The sequence below is a fragment of the Zootoca vivipara genome, chromosome 3, assembly GCF_965207765.1.
Source record: "Zootoca vivipara chromosome 3, rZooViv2.hap1.1, whole genome shotgun sequence".
Lineage (NCBI taxonomy): Eukaryota > Metazoa > Chordata > Lepidosauria > Squamata > Lacertidae > Zootoca > Zootoca vivipara.
Genome location: NC_142586.1, coordinates 117,514,443 through 117,537,900, shown reverse-complemented (window position 1 = coordinate 117,537,900; position 23,458 = coordinate 117,514,443). Strand labels below are relative to the sequence as shown.

The 23,458-nt window shown below is 48.7% G+C and overlaps 2 protein-coding genes across 5 annotated transcripts in view; one reads left to right on the top strand and one right to left on the bottom strand.

Annotated features, from left to right (window-relative positions):
* The window catches only part of SCARA5 (scavenger receptor class A member 5), a 95,527-nt gene extending 78,203 nt beyond the window's left edge, over positions 1 to 17,324 (bottom strand). Inside the window, exons 1-2 of one of the 3 annotated variants that reach the window (XM_035110732.3) lie at positions 16,903 to 17,324; positions 10,835 to 10,954 (exon numbers count right to left, since the gene is read on the bottom strand). In XM_035110732.3, the coding sequence (XP_034966623.1) occupies positions 10,835 to 10,946 (112 nt within the window). In that variant the 5' untranslated portion in view covers positions 10,947 to 10,954; positions 16,903 to 17,324. Of the gene's footprint in view, positions 1 to 10,834; positions 10,955 to 11,341; positions 11,469 to 15,814; positions 15,839 to 16,902 lie in introns of those variants that run through there. The other 2 variants (XM_088666982.1, XM_088666983.1) reach the window with 2 other exon arrangements.
* LOC118081758 (uncharacterized) lies at positions 16,732 to 23,458 on the top strand. 2 transcript variants are annotated; one of them, XM_088666984.1, is made up of 4 exons: positions 16,732 to 16,884; positions 20,464 to 20,552; positions 21,470 to 21,598; positions 23,179 to 23,458. In XM_088666984.1, exons 1-4 carry the CDS (start codon positions 16,781 to 16,783, stop codon positions 23,199 to 23,201), a joined length of 345 nt encoding a protein of 114 aa, XP_088523110.1. In that variant the 5' UTR covers positions 16,732 to 16,780; the 3' UTR covers positions 23,202 to 23,458. The 2 variants fall into 2 exon arrangements, 1 of the variants encoding a protein (XP_088523110.1); XR_015949260.1 differs by having other exon boundaries at positions 16,740 to 16,884; positions 20,386 to 20,552.

Sequence of the window (23,458 nt, the reverse complement as noted above, 5' to 3'; positions counted from 1 at the left end):
TTTCTCCCAAGAAGCAGGCGTCTTTTAATTTCGTGACTGCTGTCACCATCTGCAGTGATCAAGGAGCCCAAGAAAGTAAAATCTCTCACTGCCTCCATTTCTTCCCCTTCTATTTGCCAGGAGGTGATGGGACCAGTGGCCATGATCTTGGTTTTTTTGATGTTGAGCTTCAGACCATATTTTGCGCTCTCCTCTTTCACCCTCCTTAAAAGGTTCTTTAATTCCTCCTCGCTTTCTGCCATCAAGGTTGTGTCATCTGCATACCTGAGGTTATTGATATCAATAACCTCAGTTTTGCAGAAAGCCCCTGCAAAATGACCCCCAACCTTTTCCGGTGATTGTTTAGGGATCATTTTAAAAAGGGCTTTCAAAGCCTTCGGATGACTAGCTGTGTGAACCAAATTGGGGGAGGTTACCCCCTATCTAAGGGGCGGTGCAAAGAAATTCCTGAAAGACTGCCTGCCCCTTAGGACACCTGCTCATGATTACACTGCACCCATCAGAAGATCACAGGGCAGTGAACCCACAAATGGGCATTTTCGGCCATTGCCCCATAGTCTCTGGAAGGCCCTTCCCTGTGTCCAGGGTCATCTTAAGTATATCTGGCGCCCTGGCGCCGTGGTGCGGCGGATCCCTCCGGCGCCCCCCCCGTTTCCCTGCACGGCGCCCCCCTGGCGGGCCGGCGCTCTGGCGCCCTGCGCCACCCAGCCTGGCCGTAGGGCCAGCCCTGCCTGTGTCGTACACAAAGCATCATCCACCAGTGACTTCAAACATCTCGTAAAGACATCTCTTTTTACCCAAACTTTCCCTGACCCTTAAAACCAGTTTTTATTTGTTTGAATTCCCCAAATTCCTGTTTTTATTTCCCTGCCTTACTGGTTTTATGTTGTGTTTTTATTTTCACGATGCTGTTTTTTTTATTTTTTATGGCTTAAAAAAAATACTAAGCAGTTTGCAAACACTTTTAAATACACAAACATCGAACCCCAAGGCTTCAACAGCTGTTGTGTTTGGCAACAATCCATTCTGCTTCGGAAACTACTCGGTCTGTGTTCATTTATCACTAACATCTTTCCTCTGTGATGTTGGGATGTGCTACTTAGAAGGATAGGCTCTTTCTTATTACAAAGGGTAGGTTTGTGCAAAGATAGCCAAATGGTGGGAACCAATCCAATTGAAACGACCCAAAATCAAGAAGCAAAATGTTTGCCGTGATGCTAATGGAACCAGGACTGAAGATGCTTGACTGGGATTGCTGGTCCAGCAGCTGTACATGCACTAATGATAGGTTGGGTGACTCAGTTGGTTAGAGTGTGGTGCTGATAACATGAAGGTTGCAGGTTCGATCCCCGTATCGGACAGCTGCATATTCCTGCATTGCAGGGGGGTTGGACTAGATGACGCTCAGGGTCCCCCTTCCAACTCTACGCTTCTATGATTCTATGCGGGACTCTCTCTAAATGACGCCAAAAGGGGAAAAAAAATAACCTCCTTCCTAATGAACATGCTGCTCCCTTTTGAATGGAGATAGTTGGCAATGGAAATGGCTGAAATAATAGAATCATAGAGTTGGAAGGGACCCTAAGGGTTCATCTAGTCCCCTGCAATGCAGGAATCTCAGCTCAAGGCTATCCAACTGATGGCCATCCAAGCTTGGTTGAAAACCTCCAAGAAGGTCTGTGGGAGACTGTTCCACTGTTGAACAGATATTGCCATCTGGAAGTTCTTCCTAATGTTTTGTCAGTCTCCTTCCTTGTAACGTGAAGCCATTGGTTCAAGTCCTACCCTCTGGAGCAGGGTAGGCAACCTCAGGCCCGTGGGCCGGATGCAGCCCAATCGCCTTCTCAATCTGGCCCATGGACGGTCCGGGAATCAGCATGTTTTTACATGAGAAGAATGTGTCCTTTTATTTAAAATGCATCTCTGGGTTATTTGTGGGGCATAGGGATTTGTTCATTATTTTTCCCCCAAAATATAGTCTGGCCCACCACATGGTCTGAGGGATGGTGGACCGGCCCACGGCTGAAAAAGGTTGCTGACCCCTGCTCTGGAGCAACAGAGAGCAAGGTTGCTCCACCTTCCGTCTGCTCCCATCAATGCTAGTCAGCCAAAGACAATCAGCGCACAACATCCCAACTTCCCCTGTTCTATTCCAAACAAAAGTCTTCCTAACTGGTGTGTCTTCCACAGTTTTTTTTGTTTTGTTTTGTTTTTGAGTTGTGGTCTAAAACATCAGGTGGCTAATACCCCAGAGGACAGGATCACACTTCAAAATGACCTTAACAGATTAGACAACTGGGCCAAAGCAAACAAGATGAATTTTAACAAGGAGAAATGTAAAGTACTACACTTGGGCAAAAAAGAAAGAAAGGCACAAATACAGGATGGGTGACACCTGGCTTGAGAGCAGTACATGTGAAAAGGACCTAGGAGTCTTGACATGAGTCAGCAGTGTGATGCAGCAGCTAAAAAAGCCAATGCAATTCTGGGCTGCATCAATAGGAGTATAGCATCTAGATCTAGGGAAGTAATAGTACCACTGTATTCTGCTCTGGTCAGACCTCACCTGGAGTACTGTGTCCAGTTCTGGGCACCACAGTTCAAGAAGGATACTGACAAGCTGGAATGTGTCCAGAAGAGGGCAACCAAAATGGTCAAAGGCCTGGAAACGATGCCTTATGAGGAACGGCTTAGGGAGCTGGGTATGTTTAGCCTGGAGAAGAGAAGGTTAAGGGGTGATATGATAGCCATGTTCAAATATATAAAAGGATGTCATATAGAGGAGGGAGAAAGGTTGTTTCCTGCTGCTCCAGAGAAGCGGACACAGAGCAATGGATTCAAACTTCAAGAAAGAAGATTCCACCTAAATATTAGGAAGAACTTCCTGACAGTAAGAGCTGTTCAACAGTGGAATTTGCTGCCAAGAAGTGTGGTGGAGTCTCCTTCTTTGCAGGTCTTTAAGCAGAGGCTTGACAGCCATATGTCAAGAATGCTTTGATGGTGTTTCCTGCTTGGCAGGGGGTTGGACTGGATGGCCCTTGTGGTCTCTTCCAACTCTATGATTCTATTATTCTAGAGCAAGCTTGCTCCACCTTCCGTGTCCTCCCATCAATGCCAGTCAGCCAAAGACAATTAGTGCACAACATCCCAACTTCCCCTGTTCTATTCCAAACAAAAGTCTTCCTAACTGGTGTGTCTTCCACAGTTTTTTTTTTTTTGTTTTTTTTTTGAGTTGTGGGCTAAAACATCAGGTGAGAGCACCAGATTGGAGAAGACTCTCCCTTTCCTTGCCTCCGCCTTCCTGTCAGAAATCCATTTGGAATGGCTTTCTAAAACCACTCTGCTGTTTATTTGGCCTGGCCTCCGACTCAAGTGTGTTCCATAAACCTTCAGCGCACTTCCTGCGTCATTGCTGCCACTCTCATCTCATTGTGTGACCTCTTGGCTATTAAACGATTGTTCGCAAGCACAATTAAAAGAAAGAACGACTTGCGAAACTTGAGGCCCGAGGTCTACGTTATTCTTGTAAAGAGAGATGGAGAGAGATTATTTATGTACATACCATCACATTTGGAAGGCTTTCTGGACAGACATTAATTTGCCTTTCAATCTTATCAGGGCCATACTTGACATCAGGAAAAGTGGGGGAACCTGTCTCAGATCCAGATCCTTCAGAGATATCATAAGAACATAAGAAGAGCTTGCTGGATCAGGCCAGTGGCCCATCTAATCCAGCATCCTGTCCTCACAGTGCCCAACCTGATAGAATCATTGAATCTTAGAGTTGGAAGGGACCCAAGGGTCATCTAGTCCAACCCCCTGCGATACAGGAATCTCAGCTGAAGCATCCCTGACAGATGGCCACCCAACCTCTGCTTCAGAACCTCCGAGGAAGGAGAGTCCAAAATCTCTGTTTCGCTGTCAAACAGCTCTTACTGTCAGAAAGTCAGAATCTCCTTTCTCGTAAATTGAAGCCATTGGTTCGAGTCCTACCTTCCAGAGCAGGAGAAAACAAGCTTGCTCCATCCCTTGTATGACAGCCCTTGAGATCTTTGAAGATGACTCTCGTCTCTCCTCTCAGTCTCCTCTTTTCCAGGCTAAACATAACCCATTCTTTCAAACGTTCCTCTTGAGGCGTGGTTTCCAGACCCTTGATCTTCTTGGTTGCCCCCCTCTGTGTCCATTCAGGTGCCCCTGGGAAACCCGCAAGCAGGATTTGAGCACAAGAGCCCTCTCTGCTCCTGCGGTTTCCAGCAACTGTTATTCAGAAGCGCAGTTGCTTCCAACTGTGGAGAAATAGCATAGCTCTCATCGCCAGCAGCCATTGATAGCCCTCTCCTCCTTGAATTTGCCTAATCGTCATCTAAAGCCATCTAAGTTGTTGGCCATCGTTGCCTCCTGTGGGAGAGAGTTCCACAGTTTATCTTTTGCTGTGTGTGGAGAAGTCCATTCCCCAGGCATTCCCCTCTGTTTTGGGACAGATACCAGTCAGGTGGCCTGCCCTGAACTCACCGCACAATTGCCTGTCCTCGGGCATGGTGTTGGAAATTAAGATTTAGAGAGTAGCCCAATCCACTCTTAAATGTGGAACAGGCCAGTGGGGGGGAATTCCATCCCACCCTTTGCCTCAGGCAGCAAAACATCTTGGGCAGACGTGAGATCTTATCTTGTATACCAGATTTTATTCCTCTCCCCACCCCCAATAGACCCCATGCCCCTGTCCTTATACCCAGAGCACGATGATGACAATAACAATGTGTTTTTATAAGGAAGAACTGTTTGTGCTCAGAAAGGAAGATAACCTCTGGATTGAATATTTGCTGCATACAGAGCAACTCTGAGCTCACCAGCTTCATCCCGGATATTTAGCCTTTATTTACATCTGGTGCTCATGCCAACTTGCAAAGGATGGAAGACACATTAATCTCTCTCTTGGCATATATATGTAGCGGGAGAGGTCAGAAACATTATTACAGTCTGCGACTCTTAGTCATTACTGTACGTATCCTTTTGAGTAAATCAAGGAACTTAATTGGGAGGCAAACCATTGTTGTTTCACCCCCCAAGAGCTCAGGGAAGTTTCCATGAGAAGCCTACTAGTCTGTTCAGCCCAGTTCCAACTCTCCGTTTGCTGGATTTGGCCTGGCTCTGCAAAGTCTTCCAGGAGATCAGAGACCTTCCCCCATCTCTGTTCATTTATGGCTCCTCTAGACAAACCTTCCCCAAACTGGCTCCTTCCAGGGGTGTTGGACTACAACTCCCATCAGCGCCAGACAGCTCCCCGCTAACATTCCTCCGACGAAAATAGGAGAAATCAGGAAGTGCCTCCCTCTTTTGATCTCCTGCACACCTGAACGTCCTCTGCGCATTGACATTGGTCACCCTGAGCCAACGGCAACCTCTCTGCCTCACCTACTTTGCAGGATTGTTGTGAAGAAAAAAATGTGCTAGGGAAGGGGTTGTGAACAATGCCTTCCATGGATGAATGTTGTTGTTGTTGTTGTTTAGTCATTTAGTCGTGTCCGACTCTTCGTGACCCCATGGACCATAGCACGCCAGGCACTCCTGTCTTGCACTGCCTCCCACAGTTTGGTCAAACTCATGTTCGTAGCTTTGAGAACACTGTCCAACCATCTTGTCCTCTGTCGTCCCCTTCTCCTTGTGCCCTCAATCTTTCCCAACATCAGGGTCTTTTCCAGGGAGTCTTCTCTTCTCATGAGGTGGCCAAAGTCTTGGAGCCTCAGCTTCACGATCTGTCCTTCCAGGGAGCACTCAGGGCTGATTTCCTTCAGAATGGAGAGGTTTGATCTTATTGCAGTCCATGGGACTCTCAAGAGTCTCCTCCAGCACCAGAATTCAAAAGCATCAATTCTTCGGCGATCAGCCTTCTTTATGGTCCAGCTCTCACTTCCATACATCACTACTGGGAAAACCATAGCTTTATCTATACGGACCTTTGTAGGCAAGGTGATGTCTCTGCTTTTTAAGATGCTGTCTAGGTTTGTCATTGCTTTTCTCCCAAGAAGCAGGCGTCTTTTAATTTCGTGACTGCTGTCACCATCTGCAGTGATTATGGAGCCCAAGAAAGTAAAATCTCTCACTGCCTCCATTTCTTCCCCTTCTATTTGCCAGGAGGCGATGGGACCAGTGGCCATGATCTTGGTTTTTTTGATGTTGAACTTCAGACCATATACTGCGCTCTCCTCTTTCACCCTCATTAAAAGGTTCTTTAATTCCTCCTCACTTTCTGCCATCAAGGTTGTGTCATCTGCATATCTGAGGTTGTTGATATTTCTTCCGGCAATCTTAATTCCGGCTTGGGATTCATCTAGTCCAGCCTTTCGCTGGATGAATGGGATGAAGTAAAAATTTAGTGGTAAGCTGCCTTGAATCCCCATCAGGGATAAAAAGGTGGAACCATCATCACCGTGGTTTCCTGCCTCTTCCAGTGCTAGAAGTTCACAAGTTCTAGCGACAGGAGAAAGGGAGAAGCAAGTTTCTCCATTCCCTTTCTCCAGGCTGTGTGTGAACTTACATTCTCCCACCAAGTCTCCTCCTATTCTCTCTCTTTTTAAATGTATTTTATTGTTCATTTTCAGATTTTACAGTTGAATCACAAATCTAAATTTATGCTTCCAATTAAGACATCCAGTCATCAACTCCCCTCCTCCCACTTTCTGCGGTTGTTGTTGTTATTGTTTAGTCGTGTCCGACTCTTCATGACCCCATGGACCATAGCACGCCAGGCACTCCTGTCCTCCACTGCCTCCTGCAGTTTGGTCAGACTCATGTTCGTAGCTTCAAGAACACTTATACAGTGGTACCTCTACTTACAAATTTAATGCGTTCCAAACGCCCATTCGTAAGTCGGAAAAATAGGAATGCATTGGGAGAAAAAATTCGTATGTCGAAGCAACCCTATCTAAAAATTCGTAAGTAGAAAAAATCCTATCTAAACCGCATCCAAAATGGCGGATGGAGCTCCAATCGTAAGTAGAAGTAGAAGTAGAAGTAAGTAGAGTTATTCGTAAGTAGAGGTACCACTATATATAAAAATAATAATAAAAATTGTCCAGTAGCACCTTAGAGACCAACTAAGTTTGTTTTTCGTATAAGCTTTCGTGTGCATGCACACTTCTTTAGATACTGTACACTGAAACAGAAGTCACCAGACCCTTAAATATAGTGGAAGGCTGGGATGAAATTTTTCTCAGGAGGGTAGTAGGAGATGGGTGATTGGCTCAATGCGCTTCATCTATTTACTGTTCATCCTTTTATGTTTTATTTAAGTTATTCTCACGGCACGTTTTTATATCAGTCCTGCTAGGGATTTAAGTTGTTTACAATAATTCTTCAGATAGTCAATAAATTCTCCCCATTCTATATTAAAACATCTCTCTCCTTGATTTCTTAATCTTCCAGTAAGGTTTGCCATTTCTGCATACTCCATCATTTTTTGTTGCCAATCTTCCTTCGTTGGAAAGTCTCCTCCTCCTCCTCTCAAACCTCTGTCCTCTCCCTTAAAAGGTAAAGGGACCCCTGACCATTAGGTCCAGTCGTGCCCGACTCTGGGGTTGCGGCGCTCATCTCGCATTATTGGCCAAGGGAGCCGGCATACAGCTTCCGGGTCATGTGGCCAGCATGAGAAAGCCGCTTCTGGCAAACCAGAGCAGCACACGGAAACGCCGTTTACCTTCCCACTGTAGCGGTACCTATTTATCTACTTGCACTTTGACATGCTTTCGAACTGCTACGTTGGCAGGATCTGGGACCGAGCAACGGGAGCTCAGCCCGTCGCGGGGATTCGAACCACCGACCTTCTGATTGGCAAGCCCTAGGCTCTGTGGTTTAACCCTGTCCTCTCCCTTAGGTCTCCACTTTTACAGCACACAATTTTTTCCTACTTCTAAAGGGTTAAGAATCGAGAAAGGCACCCGAGTTCACATAACCGCATTACAAAGGGTTGTGGCTGCGGTCTGGAGCAATAAAACAGTGAGGTCACCCTTTGGTTGGCAAAGTCAACCAGTTGAGTCCCCAAAGAAAACACAGTGCTGTAAAAAAAACAATAATATGTTTTTTATTTATTTATATCTTTGGAGAGGTGGCTAAGCCATGAGCTTAAAGCTTGCTGCCTCTCCCCAGCGCTGGTCCAATATGTATTTTATTACCGGCCTGTTCTTAGCATCAATTTACAGCGCTTGGTCCCTCTCGCCAGCCAAACAGATGGAAGCAGAGGTTTCATAATAAGGACAGTTGCATTATTTTTTTCTGACATTAACACTTATATCAGGCCCTTGGCGAGCGCTAGGGGGCTTGGCGTGGACCCCAGAAAGAGCCGCTCCTTTTCTGAGGCCGGCTGCAGCTGTGCAGAGGAGCTCATCCACTTCCGTATGGAAACGGGGGGGGGGGGGGCCACGACAAGATTGCAACCTGCAAATGTGGCCATGTTCAAATATCTGGGGGCTGCCCTGTGGAAGATGGAGCAAGCTTGGTTTCTGGTGCTCTGTGTCAGGAGTATGGTCAGGAGTCAGGCTCTGGGGCCTGTAGTGCTTTGCAGGACTGGGGCCTGCCTCAGCTTGTGCTGGAGAAGCAAGGAGTGGCCACTCAGGTGAAGACCTCAGCTTGTGCTGGAGAGGCAAGGAGTGGTCACTCAGGTGAGGCCACTTGATACCTCACTGCACCTGGTGGCAGGAGCTGGGAGGGATAAAAGCTCAGCATTTCCCTTCAGCTCTTTGCCACAGCAACGCTACCCCTGCCTGGTTGCCTCTGGCCTCTCGCTCCTTGGACCCTTGCCTTGCCGACGCCTTGATCCTCGACCCTTGGACCCTTGCCTTGCCGACGCCTTGATCCTCGACCCTTGGACCCTTGCCTTGCCGACGCCTTGATCCTCGACCCTTGGACCCTTGCCTTGCCGACGCCTTGACCCTCGACCCTTGGACCCTTGCCTTGCCGACGCCTTGATCCTCGACCCTTGGACCCTTGCCTTGCCGACGCCTTGATCCTCGACCCTTGGACCCTTGCCTTGCCGACGCCTTGATCCTCGACCCTTGGACCCTTGCCTTGCCGACGCCTTGATCCTCGACCCTTGGACCCTTGCCTTGCCGACGCCTTGATCCTCGACCCTTGGACCTTTGCCTTGCCAATGCCTTGCTCCTTGACTCCCAGACCTTCGCCTCTGCCTTGCTCCTTGACCCTGCAACTGCCTGCTGCTGGACCCTCAGCCCTGCACCTGTTCCTGCTTCTACATCACCATCTTGCCTCTGGTCCTGACGCCCTCAGTCAGGGCTTCAATCGCCCGCCGACCGGACCGTGACACTCTGGAGGAGAGGACCCGAACCCGTGGATTCAAATGGCAAGGAAAGTTAACCTCAGAAACCTCAGAAAAAAATGAGAAAATGAAAGATTCTAAAATGGACAGGTGCTGGGCTCTGAGATCCTGAATGTCTCCTCTCTGTCACAGCAAACAAGGGGGATGTTTTCCGTGAGTTGTCCACCGAAACCCCCAAATCCCTTCCACGACTGCTTCAGATCACGCAGATCATTGTGTGTATGTGAAGTTTTTGTTTTTGTGCCTTTCTTTTGCCCTGAAGTGCCCCCTCTCCAATCACTTAACTCCCAATCAATCTCATAAGGACAAGCTGCACAGCTCAGTTTGAAAGCTGGGATGGGCATCTGTTCTGGGACAAGGGAATGGCACTTGATGCCTCCCCCCAGGATGGGCAGGCTTCCTCCTATGCCAAGGAAGGCATTGGGGGTCATTTCCATGCCAGGAGAACCAGTCCTGAAACGGATTGGCAGATGAATGGGAAGACGGAAGGGAACACTTCTTCATGGTTGAACTATGGAACTCATTGCCACAGGAGGCAGGCAATGGTGGCCACTGTCTTGGACATCTTTAAAAGAGGATTGGACAAGTTTGGGAGCACATTGGGCTTGGATGTATCTGTCCACACCTATAAAGTCAGTGGGGGAATCAATCTATTTCCAGGCTGATAAGACTGTTGTGTTCCAAAGATTAAAGTGTGAGCATCTCTGATTAATAAAACTGAGGTCCCCCCCCCCTTTACATTTATGGCTTTATTTATTCATTTGTTTGTTTGTTTCAGCTTCTGCATGTTTGTTTAATTTGTAATTTTTAAAACTCAAAGATTATTTTATTGGAAGAGGTTTTTTAACAGAGGTTGGATGGCCATCTGTCAGGGATTCTCTGCATTGCAGGGGTTGGACTAGAGGACCTCTGGGGGTCCTTCCTGCTCTACAGTTCTGTGATTCTATGATCAGCCGATCCAATAAAAAATGATTTATTTTTTTATCAGAGAAGCTGAGGAAGGCAGAAGTTGAAACGTTTTGCACCTAAATAAATAAAGACTCTTGCTTTGATAATCACACTAACGTAGATATTATTTTACTGGTTAACCGGATCCTAAAAGGGAGCCAGGGCAAGCTTGTGTATGGTGCTGTGTGATGCTTTTATAAATCCTCACAGACACAAAAAAAGTTGCATTTCAACAGACATTTAAATATAAAAGTAGAGATATGTTTTGTGAGCCTAGAGGTGTGTCAGAAAATCTGAAGAAGAGGGTGATCTGATGGGCAATCGAATTCTGAGCCACACATTTCATAGAATCATAGAGTTGGAAGGGACCCCCAGAGACAATCTAGCCCAACCCTCTGCAATGCAGGAATCTCAAAGAATCCCTTGGATTCTTGGATCAGGCCAGTTTGTAATTGGGAATTGTAAAAACAGAATTACTCAGCCATCCCTGTTCCGTGAACCCTCGAAACACAGAAGATCTCGCACGGAGCTCCTTCCTGCCATGTACTCATGACTTACCATCATCACAGAGGTTCAGCTTCGAGAGGTTCTTTCCGTCAAACTGCTCCTCGAAGACGGACCCGTTCTCTCTCTCGCCAAAGGTATGGAGGTACATGGCTTTGTTCTCCATCCTTTCACCTGCGGGAGACACACGGAAGAAGCCAGTCAGGAAAATGGGGGAGGCGTCACCATAGCTCAGCAGCAGAAGTCGCCAGGCTCGGTCCCCGGCATCTCAGGAGATTGAGAAGTTGGAACTACAGGGAGATCAAGGTGATGGAAACTAAGCCTGATGAGGAACGCTGGAAGGAGCTGGGTATGTTAGCCTGGAAAAGAGGAGTCATAGAATCATAGAATCATAGAGTTGGAAGAGACCACAAGGGCCATCCAGTCCAACCCCCTGCCAAGCAGGAAACACCATCAAAGCATTCTTGACATATGCCTGTCAAGCCTCTGCTTAAAGACCTCCAAAGAAGGAGACTCCACCACACTCCTTGGTAGCAAATTCCACTGCCGAACAGCTCTTACTGTCAGGAAGTTCTTCCTAATGTTTAGGTGGAATCTTCTTTCTTGAAGTTTGAATCCATTGCTCCGTGTCCGCTTCTCAGGAGACTGAGAGGAGATTGGAGAGCCATCTTCCAATCTCTCAAGGGCTGTCACCTGGAAGAGGGAGCAAGCTTGTTTTCAGGACCCAAACCAATGGCTTCAAGTTACAAGAAAGGAGATTCCGACTAAGCGTCAGGAAGAACTTTCTGACAGTAAGAGTGTTTGACAGTTGAATGGTCTCCCTTAGGAGATTGTGGGCTCTCCTTCCTTGGCGGTTTTAAAGTAGAGGTTGGATGGCCATCTGTCATAGATGCTTTACTTGAGATTCCTGCATTAAGGGGAAAAAATGGTCAAGGACCCCTGGACAGTTAAATCCAGTCAGGTGGCTATGGAGTTTCAGCGCTCATCTCGCTTTCAGGCCAAGGGAGCCGGCGCTTGACCGCAGAGAGCTTTTCGGGTGATGTGGCCAGCAGGACTAAACTGCTTCTGGCGCAACAGAATAACATGACGGAAAACAGAGCGCACAGAAACGCCGTTTACCTTCCCGCCGGAGCGGTACCTATTTATCTACTTGCACCGATGTGCTTTCGAACTGCAAGGTTGGCAGGAGCTGGGACAGAGCAATGGGAGCTCACCCCGTCACGGGGATTCGAACTGCTGACCTTCTGATCAGCAAGTCCAAGAGGCTCAGTGGTTTAGACCGCAGTGCCACCCGCGTCCGGCATTACAGGGGGTTGGTCTAGATGACCCTTGGAGTCTCTACCAGTTCTACAGTTCTATGATTAAACCACCCTGGGATTGAAGCGCAGGCTCTGTTATGCAGCTATGGGCCTCCCCATTGGTATGGGTTGCCTGGTGGCGCTGTGGTCTTAACCATTGAGCCTCTTGGGCTTGCCGATCGGAAGGTCGGTGGTTCGAATCCCCGTGACGGGGTGAGCTCCCATTGCTCGGTCCCAGCTCCTGCCAACCTTGCAGTTCGAAAGCACACCAGTTCAAGTAGATAAATAGGCACTGCTGCAGCGGGAAGGTAAACGGTGTTTCTGTGCACTCTGGTTTCTGTCACAGTGTCCCGTTGTGCCAGAAGTGGTTTACTCATGCTGGCCACATGACCCAGAAAGCTGTCTGCGGACAAACACCAGCTCCCTCACCCTGAAAGTGAGATGAGTGCCGCAACCCCATAGCACCATCCAGGGGGGCTTTACCTTTACCTCAGCACTCAGAGCCCCATAGGGATGGGGGGGGAGAGAAATTTTAATGTGAATCGACCTAATTCAAACATGCAGAAACAATTTACAAACTGAAAAACAAAGTAGCTTTTCCCCCCAAAAAACCCTGCAGTTCTCCAAATTTTGCAATGCCGTTCTCCAAGCAAAAACCCAAAAAACCCAAAACCATGTACAGAAAGACATTCATCAGGGGAAAGTTTGCAGGGTGAAAAATAACACACACAAACGAATTAGGTGTGTAGGTGAATGCAACCTAGGTGTGCATTAGTCAAAACTGCACACAGAAATGTGAGCGCGAGAAGAAATCTGGGCAAAAATGCAAATGGATTTCCATGACGACTTTTTTGATGCAGGCCTGTGGTGGACTGGAAATTGCTGAAATCGGCAGGAGAATAGAAACTGAAATGAACCGACCTGCCTGTCTCTGGGGCTTGTTCGGCTGATGCCAGAAAGGGCTGGTCCCTGATCTGCCCCCAACTCAGCAAAAGGGCAGCTGCTTTGACAGAGGTAGGGCTGCCAAACCCAGACTCAAACCAGCTGGATAACAATTCTGGATGCCTCCCAACTAGGCCAGAGCCCAGACCCTCCTCTCTCATCTCAGGGGACAGGCCTGTTCTCTGGAAGGCCGGAAGAAGTGCGGTGATCGACAGAGCAAGGCACTTTTCAGAAAACAGTGGAACGGATCTTTGCCCCGGGAAGCTTACAGTCAACACTTTGACAGTGTCGTGTTAAGGGTGTGGGGTTTTTTTTTGGGGGGGGGGAGGTGATATGGAGTAAGAAGGCAGAATCTCTGAAGATCTGGAAGGGACCCAATGGTCATCTAGTCCAACCCCCTGCAATGCAGGAATCACACCTGAAGATTCCCAGGCAGGTGGCCAGATGCAGATAGGATCAAGGACAGCATGAGAGATAGCAGGACCAGCGAGGTTATCTCTGTAGCAGAACATCTGTTCTGCCTACCCTCCAAGTGTCGCGATTTTCCAGCGACAGTCCCGGAATTAGAGAAGCTGTCCCAGTTTCTGATTTGATCCCGGAATCTCCTGCGTTTCCTTATTCCTCCCCTCCCCTTAAAAGTAAAGGGACCCCTGACCGTTAGGTCCGGTCGCGGACGACTCTGGGGTTGCGGCACTCAACTCGCGTTATTGGCCAAGGGAGCCGGCATACAGCTTCCAGGTCATGTGGCCAACATGACAAAGCCGCTTCTGGCGAACCAGAGCAGCGCACGGAAACGCCGTTTACCTTCCCGCTGGAGTGGTACCTATTTATCTGCTTGCACTTTGACGTGCTTTCGAGCTGCTAGGTTGGCAGGAGCAGGGACCGAGTAACAGGAGCTCACCCCGTTGCGGGGATTCGAACCACCAACCTTCTGATCGGCAAGCCCTAGGCTTTGTGGTTTAACCCACAGCGCTACCCGTGTCCCTCCCCCTCCCCTTATTCCTCCTTATTCTTCTGCTCTCTCTCTCTCCCCTCTTTCTCCCCCATCTCAATGTTCCTTTCATCCCTGGCTCCTTTCAACTTCAGCTAACACTCATGTTTGACAGGCTGTTGCTTTCTCGGCCCCCGGGAGATGAAAACACACACACCTCGCCCAGTGTGCCCCTCCTCTGATCAGCTTCCTTTCATCTGTCGTGCCAGCCAAAAAGAAGTTAAATGTACCTGGCACAGGGGGGGGAGGAGGGGGGGCAAAGGGGGCATGGGGGGGTTATTTCTCCAACCTTTAGTGGAAAGCCAGGAAACATAAAACCACGGCACTGTAGAGTTGGAAGGGACACTCCAAATGCCATCTAGTCCAACCCCCACAATGCAGGAATCGCAGCTAAAGAATCCCAGCCGACCTTGGTTTGAAAACCTTTGATGAAGGAGAGTCCACCACCTTTAGATGCTACCCTTTAAATTTCCAGCTGAAAGAAGAGACAGGGCAGCGACAGCTTCTCCCATCCATAGAATCCTAGAATGGTGCAGTTGGAAATGACCCCGAGGGTCATCTAGTCCAACCCCCAATATGGAGCTTGAATCCATGACCTCTTTCTCCCTCTCAAACTGGTTTTGGGTAGGGGGAAACCTGGCAGCCCTTCGTCACCACCCAAATCACCCTTCCTGGGGTGCGCAGTCCTAGGAATGTAGGAAAGCGCCTTGTACAGAGTCAGACCATTGGTCCAGCTAGAGCTCAGTAGTGGCTACACTGACCGGCAACAATGGCAACAATGGCAACAACATTCCCAGCCCTACACAAAGATACTGAGGGCTGGACCTGAACCCCAGAATGTCCGCATGAATGGATTTGCCAGGGAAACAGTGTGCCATGCTGAGAGAGTAAGATCGCCCCGTCAAAAGTGGGGTTCAGATCCCATGTCCCTTTGACTAAGATGTCCCCGCGGGGTAGCTCAGTTTGTAGAGCATGAGGCTTTCAATCTCCTGGTCGTGGGTTCAAGCCCTACGTTGGCGAGTTTCCTGCATTGCACGGGTTTGGACTAGATGACCCTTGGGGGTCCCTTTCAACTCCGCATTTCTATGATTCAATGAAATATATGCAGCAAATAAGGAGATCTGCCCTCAGCAGAAGCAAATCAGGCACCCACTGATCTCTGATCCCTCCTTGAATGTGAGCGGAGCTGATTTTGCAAAGATCTGTCTTGAGGAAGCGGGATTTGGCTTCTGAAAACTGCTTTCTTGTGTGTTTATAGTTGCAGGGGTGGAGCGGTACTTTTATGTTGCAGGCTTGCTTTTGTGACACGCTGCTTAAGTGTGCACTGTTGTTTTTAAAGGATTGCACATTATATTGTGTGTGTCTCCGTCTCTATAAATCACTTCTTTTGGCTGTGTGCCAGGATTCATAAATCAGTGGGCGGAAAGAAGTTTTCCTCCCTCTCTCATCATGCTAGAACCCTCAGACAACCGGTGAAGCTGGACGCTGGAAGATCCAGGACAGAGGAAATAAATCCCTTCTTCACACAGCACATAGTGAGACTATGGAACTCCCACCCACAAGAGACGGTGGTGGCCAGCAACTTGGACGGCTTTAAAGGAGGATGGGGCAAATTCCCTTCTATCTCTACAGTTCTATGATTCCAAACCAGCCCCTTCCTCACCCACCTCCCAGGTCCAGCTTACAACAACAACAACAACAATTTATAGTCCATCATGAGAAGCCACATCAAAAGTGGCATGAATGCAAATATTGGATGCATCTCAACTTCCTTTGGACCATCCTGCTTCTTCCATCACTCACCCACAGTTGCATATCTCAGCTGGGCTGATGCTGCTGTATCTCTGCAGCGATATTTCCCTATTTAATGGGAGGCTGCACTGAATTTTCACAGGATTCAATTTTGTCCTATAAAAGGTGTTGTTTCAAGTGGTGCATGGGGGGCAAAGACCAGCACTCTGCTAAATTGAGCAAGGGTGTGTGTGTGTGACAACCCTTTTGTTTGCAAAATGTCCACCTCTCTCTTACGGCACTTCACTTGCCAAGAGGTAGGTTGTCTCCTTAGAAGTGGCTTGTCCCACTCCAAAGAGGGGAAGCATTTTTGCCCCTGAAAGATCATAAACATGAAGGGAGCCTGGAGGGGACAAGGTCAGGGTTTTCCAATAAAAATCCCATTCGAGTAAGTGTGAAGTTGATCAACATTGCTCCCATTTCACAGATAGGTAAGTGAGAATGAGTTAGAATCATAGAACTGTAGAGCTGGAAGGGAACCCGAGGGTCATCTAGTCCAACCCCCTGTAATGCAGGAATCTCAGCTGAAAGTTCCATTATGGATGGCCACCCAACTTCTGCTTAAAAGCCTCCAATGGAGTCCGTTCCACTGTTGAACAGTTCTTGTCATCAGAAAGTTCTTCCTGCTGTTTAGTCGGAATCTCCTTTCTTGTAACTTGAAGCCATCGGTTCGAGTCCTACCACCCAGAGCAGAAGAAAACCAGCTCGCTCCATCTTCCATGTGGCAGCCCTTCAGATATCGAAGACGGCTCTCATATCACCTCTCTGTTGCCTCTTTTCCAGGCTAAACATCCCCAGTTCCTTCAACCGCTCCTCATAAGGCTTGGCTTCCAAACCATTGATCATCTCGGTTGCCCTCCCCTGCACACTTTCCAGCTTGGCAATCTCCTTCTCGAACTGAGGTGTCCAGAACTGGACACAAAACACTATTCTGTCCGCCAAGGCTATTCTAAAAGTCAGTGGCAGAGATTTATTCGGATGTCGCAGGGTCTCCCAAGTACCAGCAGAAAGGTCCTCGCCTCCTCCACCCCCGTCCCGCTGGAGAACTGTGTCTCCTGCTTAGCTTTTGAAACAATCAAGGGGTAAGTTAAGTTACTCACCTGACGGCCAGGGTTCTTGGTATCCTTGGAGACTTCAGCCCCTCCTAATCCCTACCATGCAAGAGAAGGTAGAGGAAAATCTCAAAATGCCAGTTAGCTCCTTCCAATACAGAAGAAAAGGAAGAGCCCTCTAGACATGGGTAGTCATCCCTTCCATGGGCAACATGGGGTCTTGGGTGTGTGTGGGGGGGCTTCTCCTGATGTTCCTCTCCTTCAGATTGCCAGCTGTGGCTGTCTCAAAACTCTGCAGCCGAAACTCTTTTCTCCAGGCAAAGTGAAGGAGCCGGGCAGCTTTCCAGCTAGCCTTCGCCACTCCTGGGGAAGCCGAGGGGCGTGGGAAGGGGGCAGGCATAGAAAGGGGAGAGTGAAGAAGCAGCAGCTCCAAGGGCTGAGTTATTGTCGTTGTTGCTCTGAAAAAAAAGAAGGTTCCAGTTGCTGAGAGTCTCTTAAAAGTTTCTTGGAAGAAGTGGACCATGCAGAGAGGGGCAGGTATGGAGAGATGCGCCCTCTGGTGGCTCAACTCTCGCAAGGCAGTCTGGCAACACATCTCTTTTACAGCGGGGATAAAATAAAACACTCTTCGTGGCAGTTTCGTGGTTCTTGCGGAGGCCGTTAGCACTTAATGGGGCGTGTATTCTGTATTCTGAGAAATGTGGGAAATAGAACGCAGAGAGCAGGGTCTTCCCAATGGGTTGTTACTTATCCCAGCAAGTCCATATTGTTGAATCCCATTGCAGAATCCAGCGTAGGAAGGCATCAACATTTATCAGGACATTGGCATTGAGTTCCATGTATTTGGAGCGGAAGGCAAACGTCAAGGACCCCAGGAAAGAACACAATGGGCCATCAGGCGCCAGCGATCCGAAAGTGGCATAGTTAAACTGTGGAACTCACTGCCACAGGAGCCAGCGATGGCCACCAACCTAGATGGTTTTAAAGAGGACCGGACTATTTCAAGGAGGAGCAGGGTAACGAAGGCTACTAGCCATGATGGCTGTGGTCTCCCTTCACAGTAAAAGGTAAAGGTAAAGGGACCCCTGACTATTAGGTCCAGTTGTGACCGACTCTGGGGTTGCGCGCTCATCTCACATTATTGGCCGAGGGAGCCGGCGTACAGCTTCCAGGTCATGTGACCAGCATGACAGAGCCGCTTTTGGCAAACCAGAGCAGCACATGGAAACGCCGTTTACCTTCCCGCTGTAGCGGTTCCTATTTATCTACTTGCATTTTGAGGTGCTTTCGAACTGCTAGGTGGGCAGGAGCTGGGACCAAGCAATGGGAGCTCACCCCGTTGCAGGGATTCGAACCGCCGACCTTCTGATCAGCAAGCCCTAGGCTCAGTGGTTTAAACAGAGGCAGCAATGCTTCTGAATCCTGGTTGCTGGAAATCACGCAGGAGGGGAGAGGGCTCTTGTGCTTGAATCCTGCTTCAATCCTGCATAATGGGCACCTAAAGGTAAAGCTTAGTTTTGTTTTTTGTTTTTGATGTTTTTTGATGTAAAAACAAAACAAAACACCAAGATCATGGCCCCTGGTCCCATCACCTCCTGGCAAATAGAAGGGGAAGAAATGGAAGCAGTGAGAGATTTTACTTTCTTGGGCTCCTTGATCACTGCAGATGGTGACAGCAGTCACGAAATTAAAAGACGCCTGCTTCTTGGGAGAAAAGCAATGACAAACCTAGACAGCATCTTAAAATGCAGAGACATCACCTTGCCGACAAAGGTCCGTATAGTTAAACTATGGTTTTCCCAGTAGTGATGTATGGAAGTGAGAGCTGGACCATAAAGAAGGCTGATTGCCGAAGAATTGATGCTTTTGAATTATGGTGCTGGAGGAGACTCTTGAGAGTCCCATGGACTGCAAGAAGATCAAACCTATCCATTCTTAAGGAAATTAGCCCTGAGTGCTCACTGGAAGGACAGATCGTGAAGCTGAGGCTCCAATACTTTGGCCACCTCATGAGAAGAGAAGAATCCTTGGAAAAGACCCTGATGTTGGGAAAGATGGAGGGCACAAGGAGAAGGGGACAACAGAGGACGAGGTGGTTGGACAGTGTTCTCGAAGCTACGAACATGAGTTTGACCAAACTGCGGGAGGCAGTGGAAGACAGGAGTGCCTGGCGTGCTTTGGTCCATGGGGTCATGAAGAGTCGGACACGACTAAACAACTAAACAACAACAAAAGGTAAAGCTAAAGGTAAACGGTGTTTCCGTGTGCTCTGGTTTCCATCACGGTGTTCCATTGCGCCAGAAGCGGTTTAGTCCTGCTGGCCACAAGACCTGGAAAACAGTATGTGGACCAACGCCAGCTCCCTCAGCCTGAAAGCAAGATGAGCGCCGCAACCCCATAGTTGCCTTTACATTGACTGGGAACAGCTCCCCTAGATCTTAGGAAGAGGGAGAAAACTTTCCCCCATGATCTGCTGACAGGGGTCCTTTACCTTTTTCCACGTAATGGGCACCTGTTTTGCCACTATGAGAACAGGATGCCAGACTAGGTGGCCTAATCCAGCAGGCTGTTCTAATGACAGCCTCTTTCTTTTAGAGCCCTTGAAATTCCCCACCCTGTTTGTGGGCACATACTTTTTTTTTTTCCATTGCAGGGACTTCCCACTCTGTGGAATGAAAACACCTACAGTCATATGACGGACAGCAATCCTATGACTGCACACAGGGAATGAATCTCCAACCGATTCAGTCAGTGAGTTCCATCAGCAGAAGCCATTGCAATGGAAGTGTGATAAGGAAAGAGGAGACAGGAGGAGCCCATAATAATAATGACACAGCCTTGGTCTTTTTCTAGTCCTTGGCACATGCCCCTCAGGGCTTGCCACATCCACCTTGCAAACGATGGTTGGCATCCCGCAAGATTTCAACAGGCCTCCAGCCACCCATAAGTAGAGGGTTAGCAAGACACAAACAAAAAGACTGACTTTCTGAGTTGTTGAACAGTGGAATGGAGCCCTTCAGAAGGTGCTGGATTCTCCATTGCAGGAAGATTTTAAGCAGAGGTTCGATGGGCGCCTTCAGACATGCTATAGCTGTGATGCCTGCATCGCAGGGGGATAGACTTGATGATCCTTGGGGTCCCTTCTGTGAACCTATGATTCTGTGGTCTTTGGCTGGTCCTTGGCACATGCCCCTCGGGGCTTGCCACAACCATCTTGCAAACGACGGTTGGCAAACACACATAGAAACACACATGGGACTAACATCAAATCCCTCACATCTGATTCTGAGAACTGGAGTTCCAAAGACCCCAGCAGTGGAGGGAAGACATAGCCTTGGTAGCCACTAGACCTGATATCCCTCTCCTACAAGAAATAAAATATTTGTAATCTCAATGCATTCTCAAGGGCGCTATTTTTAAAAAACTCCATTTCCCTCTCTTTGCTAGTCAGTGACGCAAGCCTGGTGTGTGGTCATTATGTCAAAGGTGGTTTTGCACATATCCTGTAAAAGACATTTGGTTTCCCGCAAGGTTTCATCAGTCCTCCATCCACCTATAAGTAGGGGGACCTCTCCTTCCCCAGTCAACTGCTCTTCCACTTGGCTTCAGGCATCTCCAGGATTCCCACCAACCTCCAGCCATGAAGATCTTCTGCCTCCTCTCTCTTGCCGTCCTCTTCTTGATGCTGCTGGCTCCAGGTATGGCCATCTTCTCAGATGCTTCTTCTTCTCTGAGATCCACAGCTCTCCGCTTTATTCCTTTTAAGCCTGCCTCTGAACACCACTAGCTGTTAGTCCCAAAGAGGTGGGATCTTGCCCCTATGTCCTCCTGGAGAGTTTCCCAAATGGGGCATCTGGTTGGACACTGCAGGAAAAGAGCAATGGGCTTCCTTTGGCCTGATCCAGAAATCAGGCTCAGAAATCAGGCTCCTCTAATGCTCTTTTTAATATGCCTTCTACACCAGACACGTCCAACAGGTAGATCGTGATCTACTGGTAGATCACTGGAAGTCTGTGGTAATTCACTGGTAAATCACTAGCTCTGCTCAAAGAAGCTCAACAACTTTGACTCCCCTAAAAAAGCTCAACAACTTTGACCTGAACCCCTAAAAACGGGCTTTCCTCCCTAAAAAAGCTCAACAACCTGAACCCCCCAAAATGGGGTAGATCACTGCCTCTTTTTAACTCTGTGAGTAGATCGCAGTCTTTTGGGAGTTGGCCACCCCTGTTCTACACCAATCCTAAGGCATGGAAAGGAATGCAAAGAAGCAACTTTTTAAAACCCATGTTTCAGTAAATGCAAATGTTCCTGTGAATTCAGCTTTGCAGTGAGTAAAAGAACAGGCCAGTTTCCTGGGTAAGGGGGCTTCTCTCTCCAAGGTTACCAGTGGCCCCCAGGGAAGAAGGGCAGCCTTCCCTACTGCCTTGGCTTAGACCTATTGCTGAAGGTGCGGGGGGGGGGAGTGGAGGGACTGATTCTCCACCCCAGCCCCTTTCCCTGCATTCATCCTGCAGCAGCCTCCCCCAACCTGGCACCCTCCGTATGTTTCAAGGGCCATCAGGGCCACCAGGGAAGGGGGGTGGAAGGCTTCAGTTGGTTCTTTCTCCTCCTCCAGATTTCACTGAAGCCCAACACAGTGACCAGACATGTCGTGTTAATAGGGGGATATGCAGGGCTCACGGCTGCCGCATAACCGAATACCCAAAAGGACGTTGCTCGGGAAGGAGACGTTGCTGCGTTAAACGTGAGTTATATGCTGAAGGGTATCTGTGCCTGAAGGGACCCAGGTGGCGCTGTGGTTAAACCACTGAGCCTAGGGCTTGCTGATCAGAAGGTCAGCGGTTCGAATCCCTGTGACGGGGTGAGCTCCCGTTGCTTGGTCCCAGCTCCTGCCAACCTAGCAGTTCGAAAGCACATCAAAATGCAAGTAGATAAATAGGGACCGCTCCGGCGGGAAGGTAAACGGTGTTTCCATGCGCTGCTCTGGTTTGCCAGAAGCGGCTTTGTCATGCTGGCCACATGACCTGGAAGCTATATGCTGGCTCCCTCGGCCAATAATGCGAGATGAGCGCGCAACCCCAGAGTCGGTCACGACTGGACCTAATGGTCAGGGGTCCCTTTACCTTTACCTATCTGTGCCTGAAGGTCAGAATCCAAGAATCATAGAGACCTAGAGTTGGAAGGCACCCCAAGGGTCATCTAGTCCACCCCCTGCAACACAGGAAATGCAGCTAAAGCATCCCTGTCAGATTTCCACCCAACCTCTGTATAAAAAACCTCCAAGGAAGGAGAGCCCACCACCTCCCGAGAGAGTCCATTCCACTGTCAAACAGTCAAAAGTTCTTCCCAAGGTTTAATCTATGGTGGGCAAACACATCCCCAAAGACGTGGGACTTATGACTCTGTTTCTTCCCCCTCCCCACTGCTCTCTGTGGGGGGAGCGGTATTCGTCAGGACTGCAGAGTGTGGGCAGGCAGTTGAAAACCATGTCATGTCCCCATGGAAATTCCCCCATGGCCACAACTTCTCTGAAAGGGTTGTCTATTGCACCCAAAAGAAAATATCATCATCATCATCAACAACAACAACAACAACTTATTTGCCACCCATCTGACTGGGTTGCCCCAGCAACTCTGAGCAACTCCCCCCCCCCCAAAAAAATAAGAACACCACACCACATACTGAAAGCTTCCCTGATCAGGGCTGCCTTCAGATGTCTTTTAAAAATCACATAGCTTTTTATCTGTTTGAGATCTGATAGGAGGGGGTGCCACCACCAAGAAGGCCCTCTGCCTGGTTCCCTGTAGCTTCACTTTTAGCTATTAGGGAACCGTCAGAAGGCCCTTGGTACTGGACCTCAGTGTCTGGGCAGAATGATGGGGGTAGAGACGCTCCTTCAGGTATACTGGACCGAGGCCATTTAGGGCTTTAAAGGTCAGCACCAACACTTGGAATTGTGCTCGGAAACGTACTGGGAGCCAATGTAGGTTTTTCAGGACCAGCATTATATGGTCTCGGCAGCCGCTTCCAGTCTAGCTGCCGCATTCTGGCTTAGTTGTAGTTTCTGGGTCACCTTCAAAGGTAGAGTGCAATGCAGTAGTCCAAGCGGGAGATAACCAGGGCATGGACCACCCTGGAGATACAGTCTGTGGGGAAGGAGGGTGTCAAAAAAGCATTGGGTATTGCAGTCCAGAAGGTCTGAAGGGCACCTGGTTGGAGATGGCTGAAAATCCTAACCCTTTGCACTTCTGGCTATTGGACCTCCCACAGCAGCCACAGACCTGTTTTCTGCTCCATCTGTATTAATAGATTTCTTCTCCACAGTTGGAACTCTCACGGACAAATAGAGCAACGTCTCTGACGAAGGAGCATCTTCCCCCCGCCCTCTGTGGAAACCCCTGTGCTGCCTCGACTGCATCACCCAGCTCATCTCGTGAAGAAAATGCTTTGCCTCGCGCCACTTCATGCCCATTTACTCTTGAGTAAGCCCTTCTGTGCTCAGTGGGACTGACTCCTTCCTAACTGGGCTTAGGGCTGGAGCCTAGATTTGGTTTGCTTGCTCAAATGCTTTCGTTTTGCCTTTTAATAAATGCAAGCATTGAAA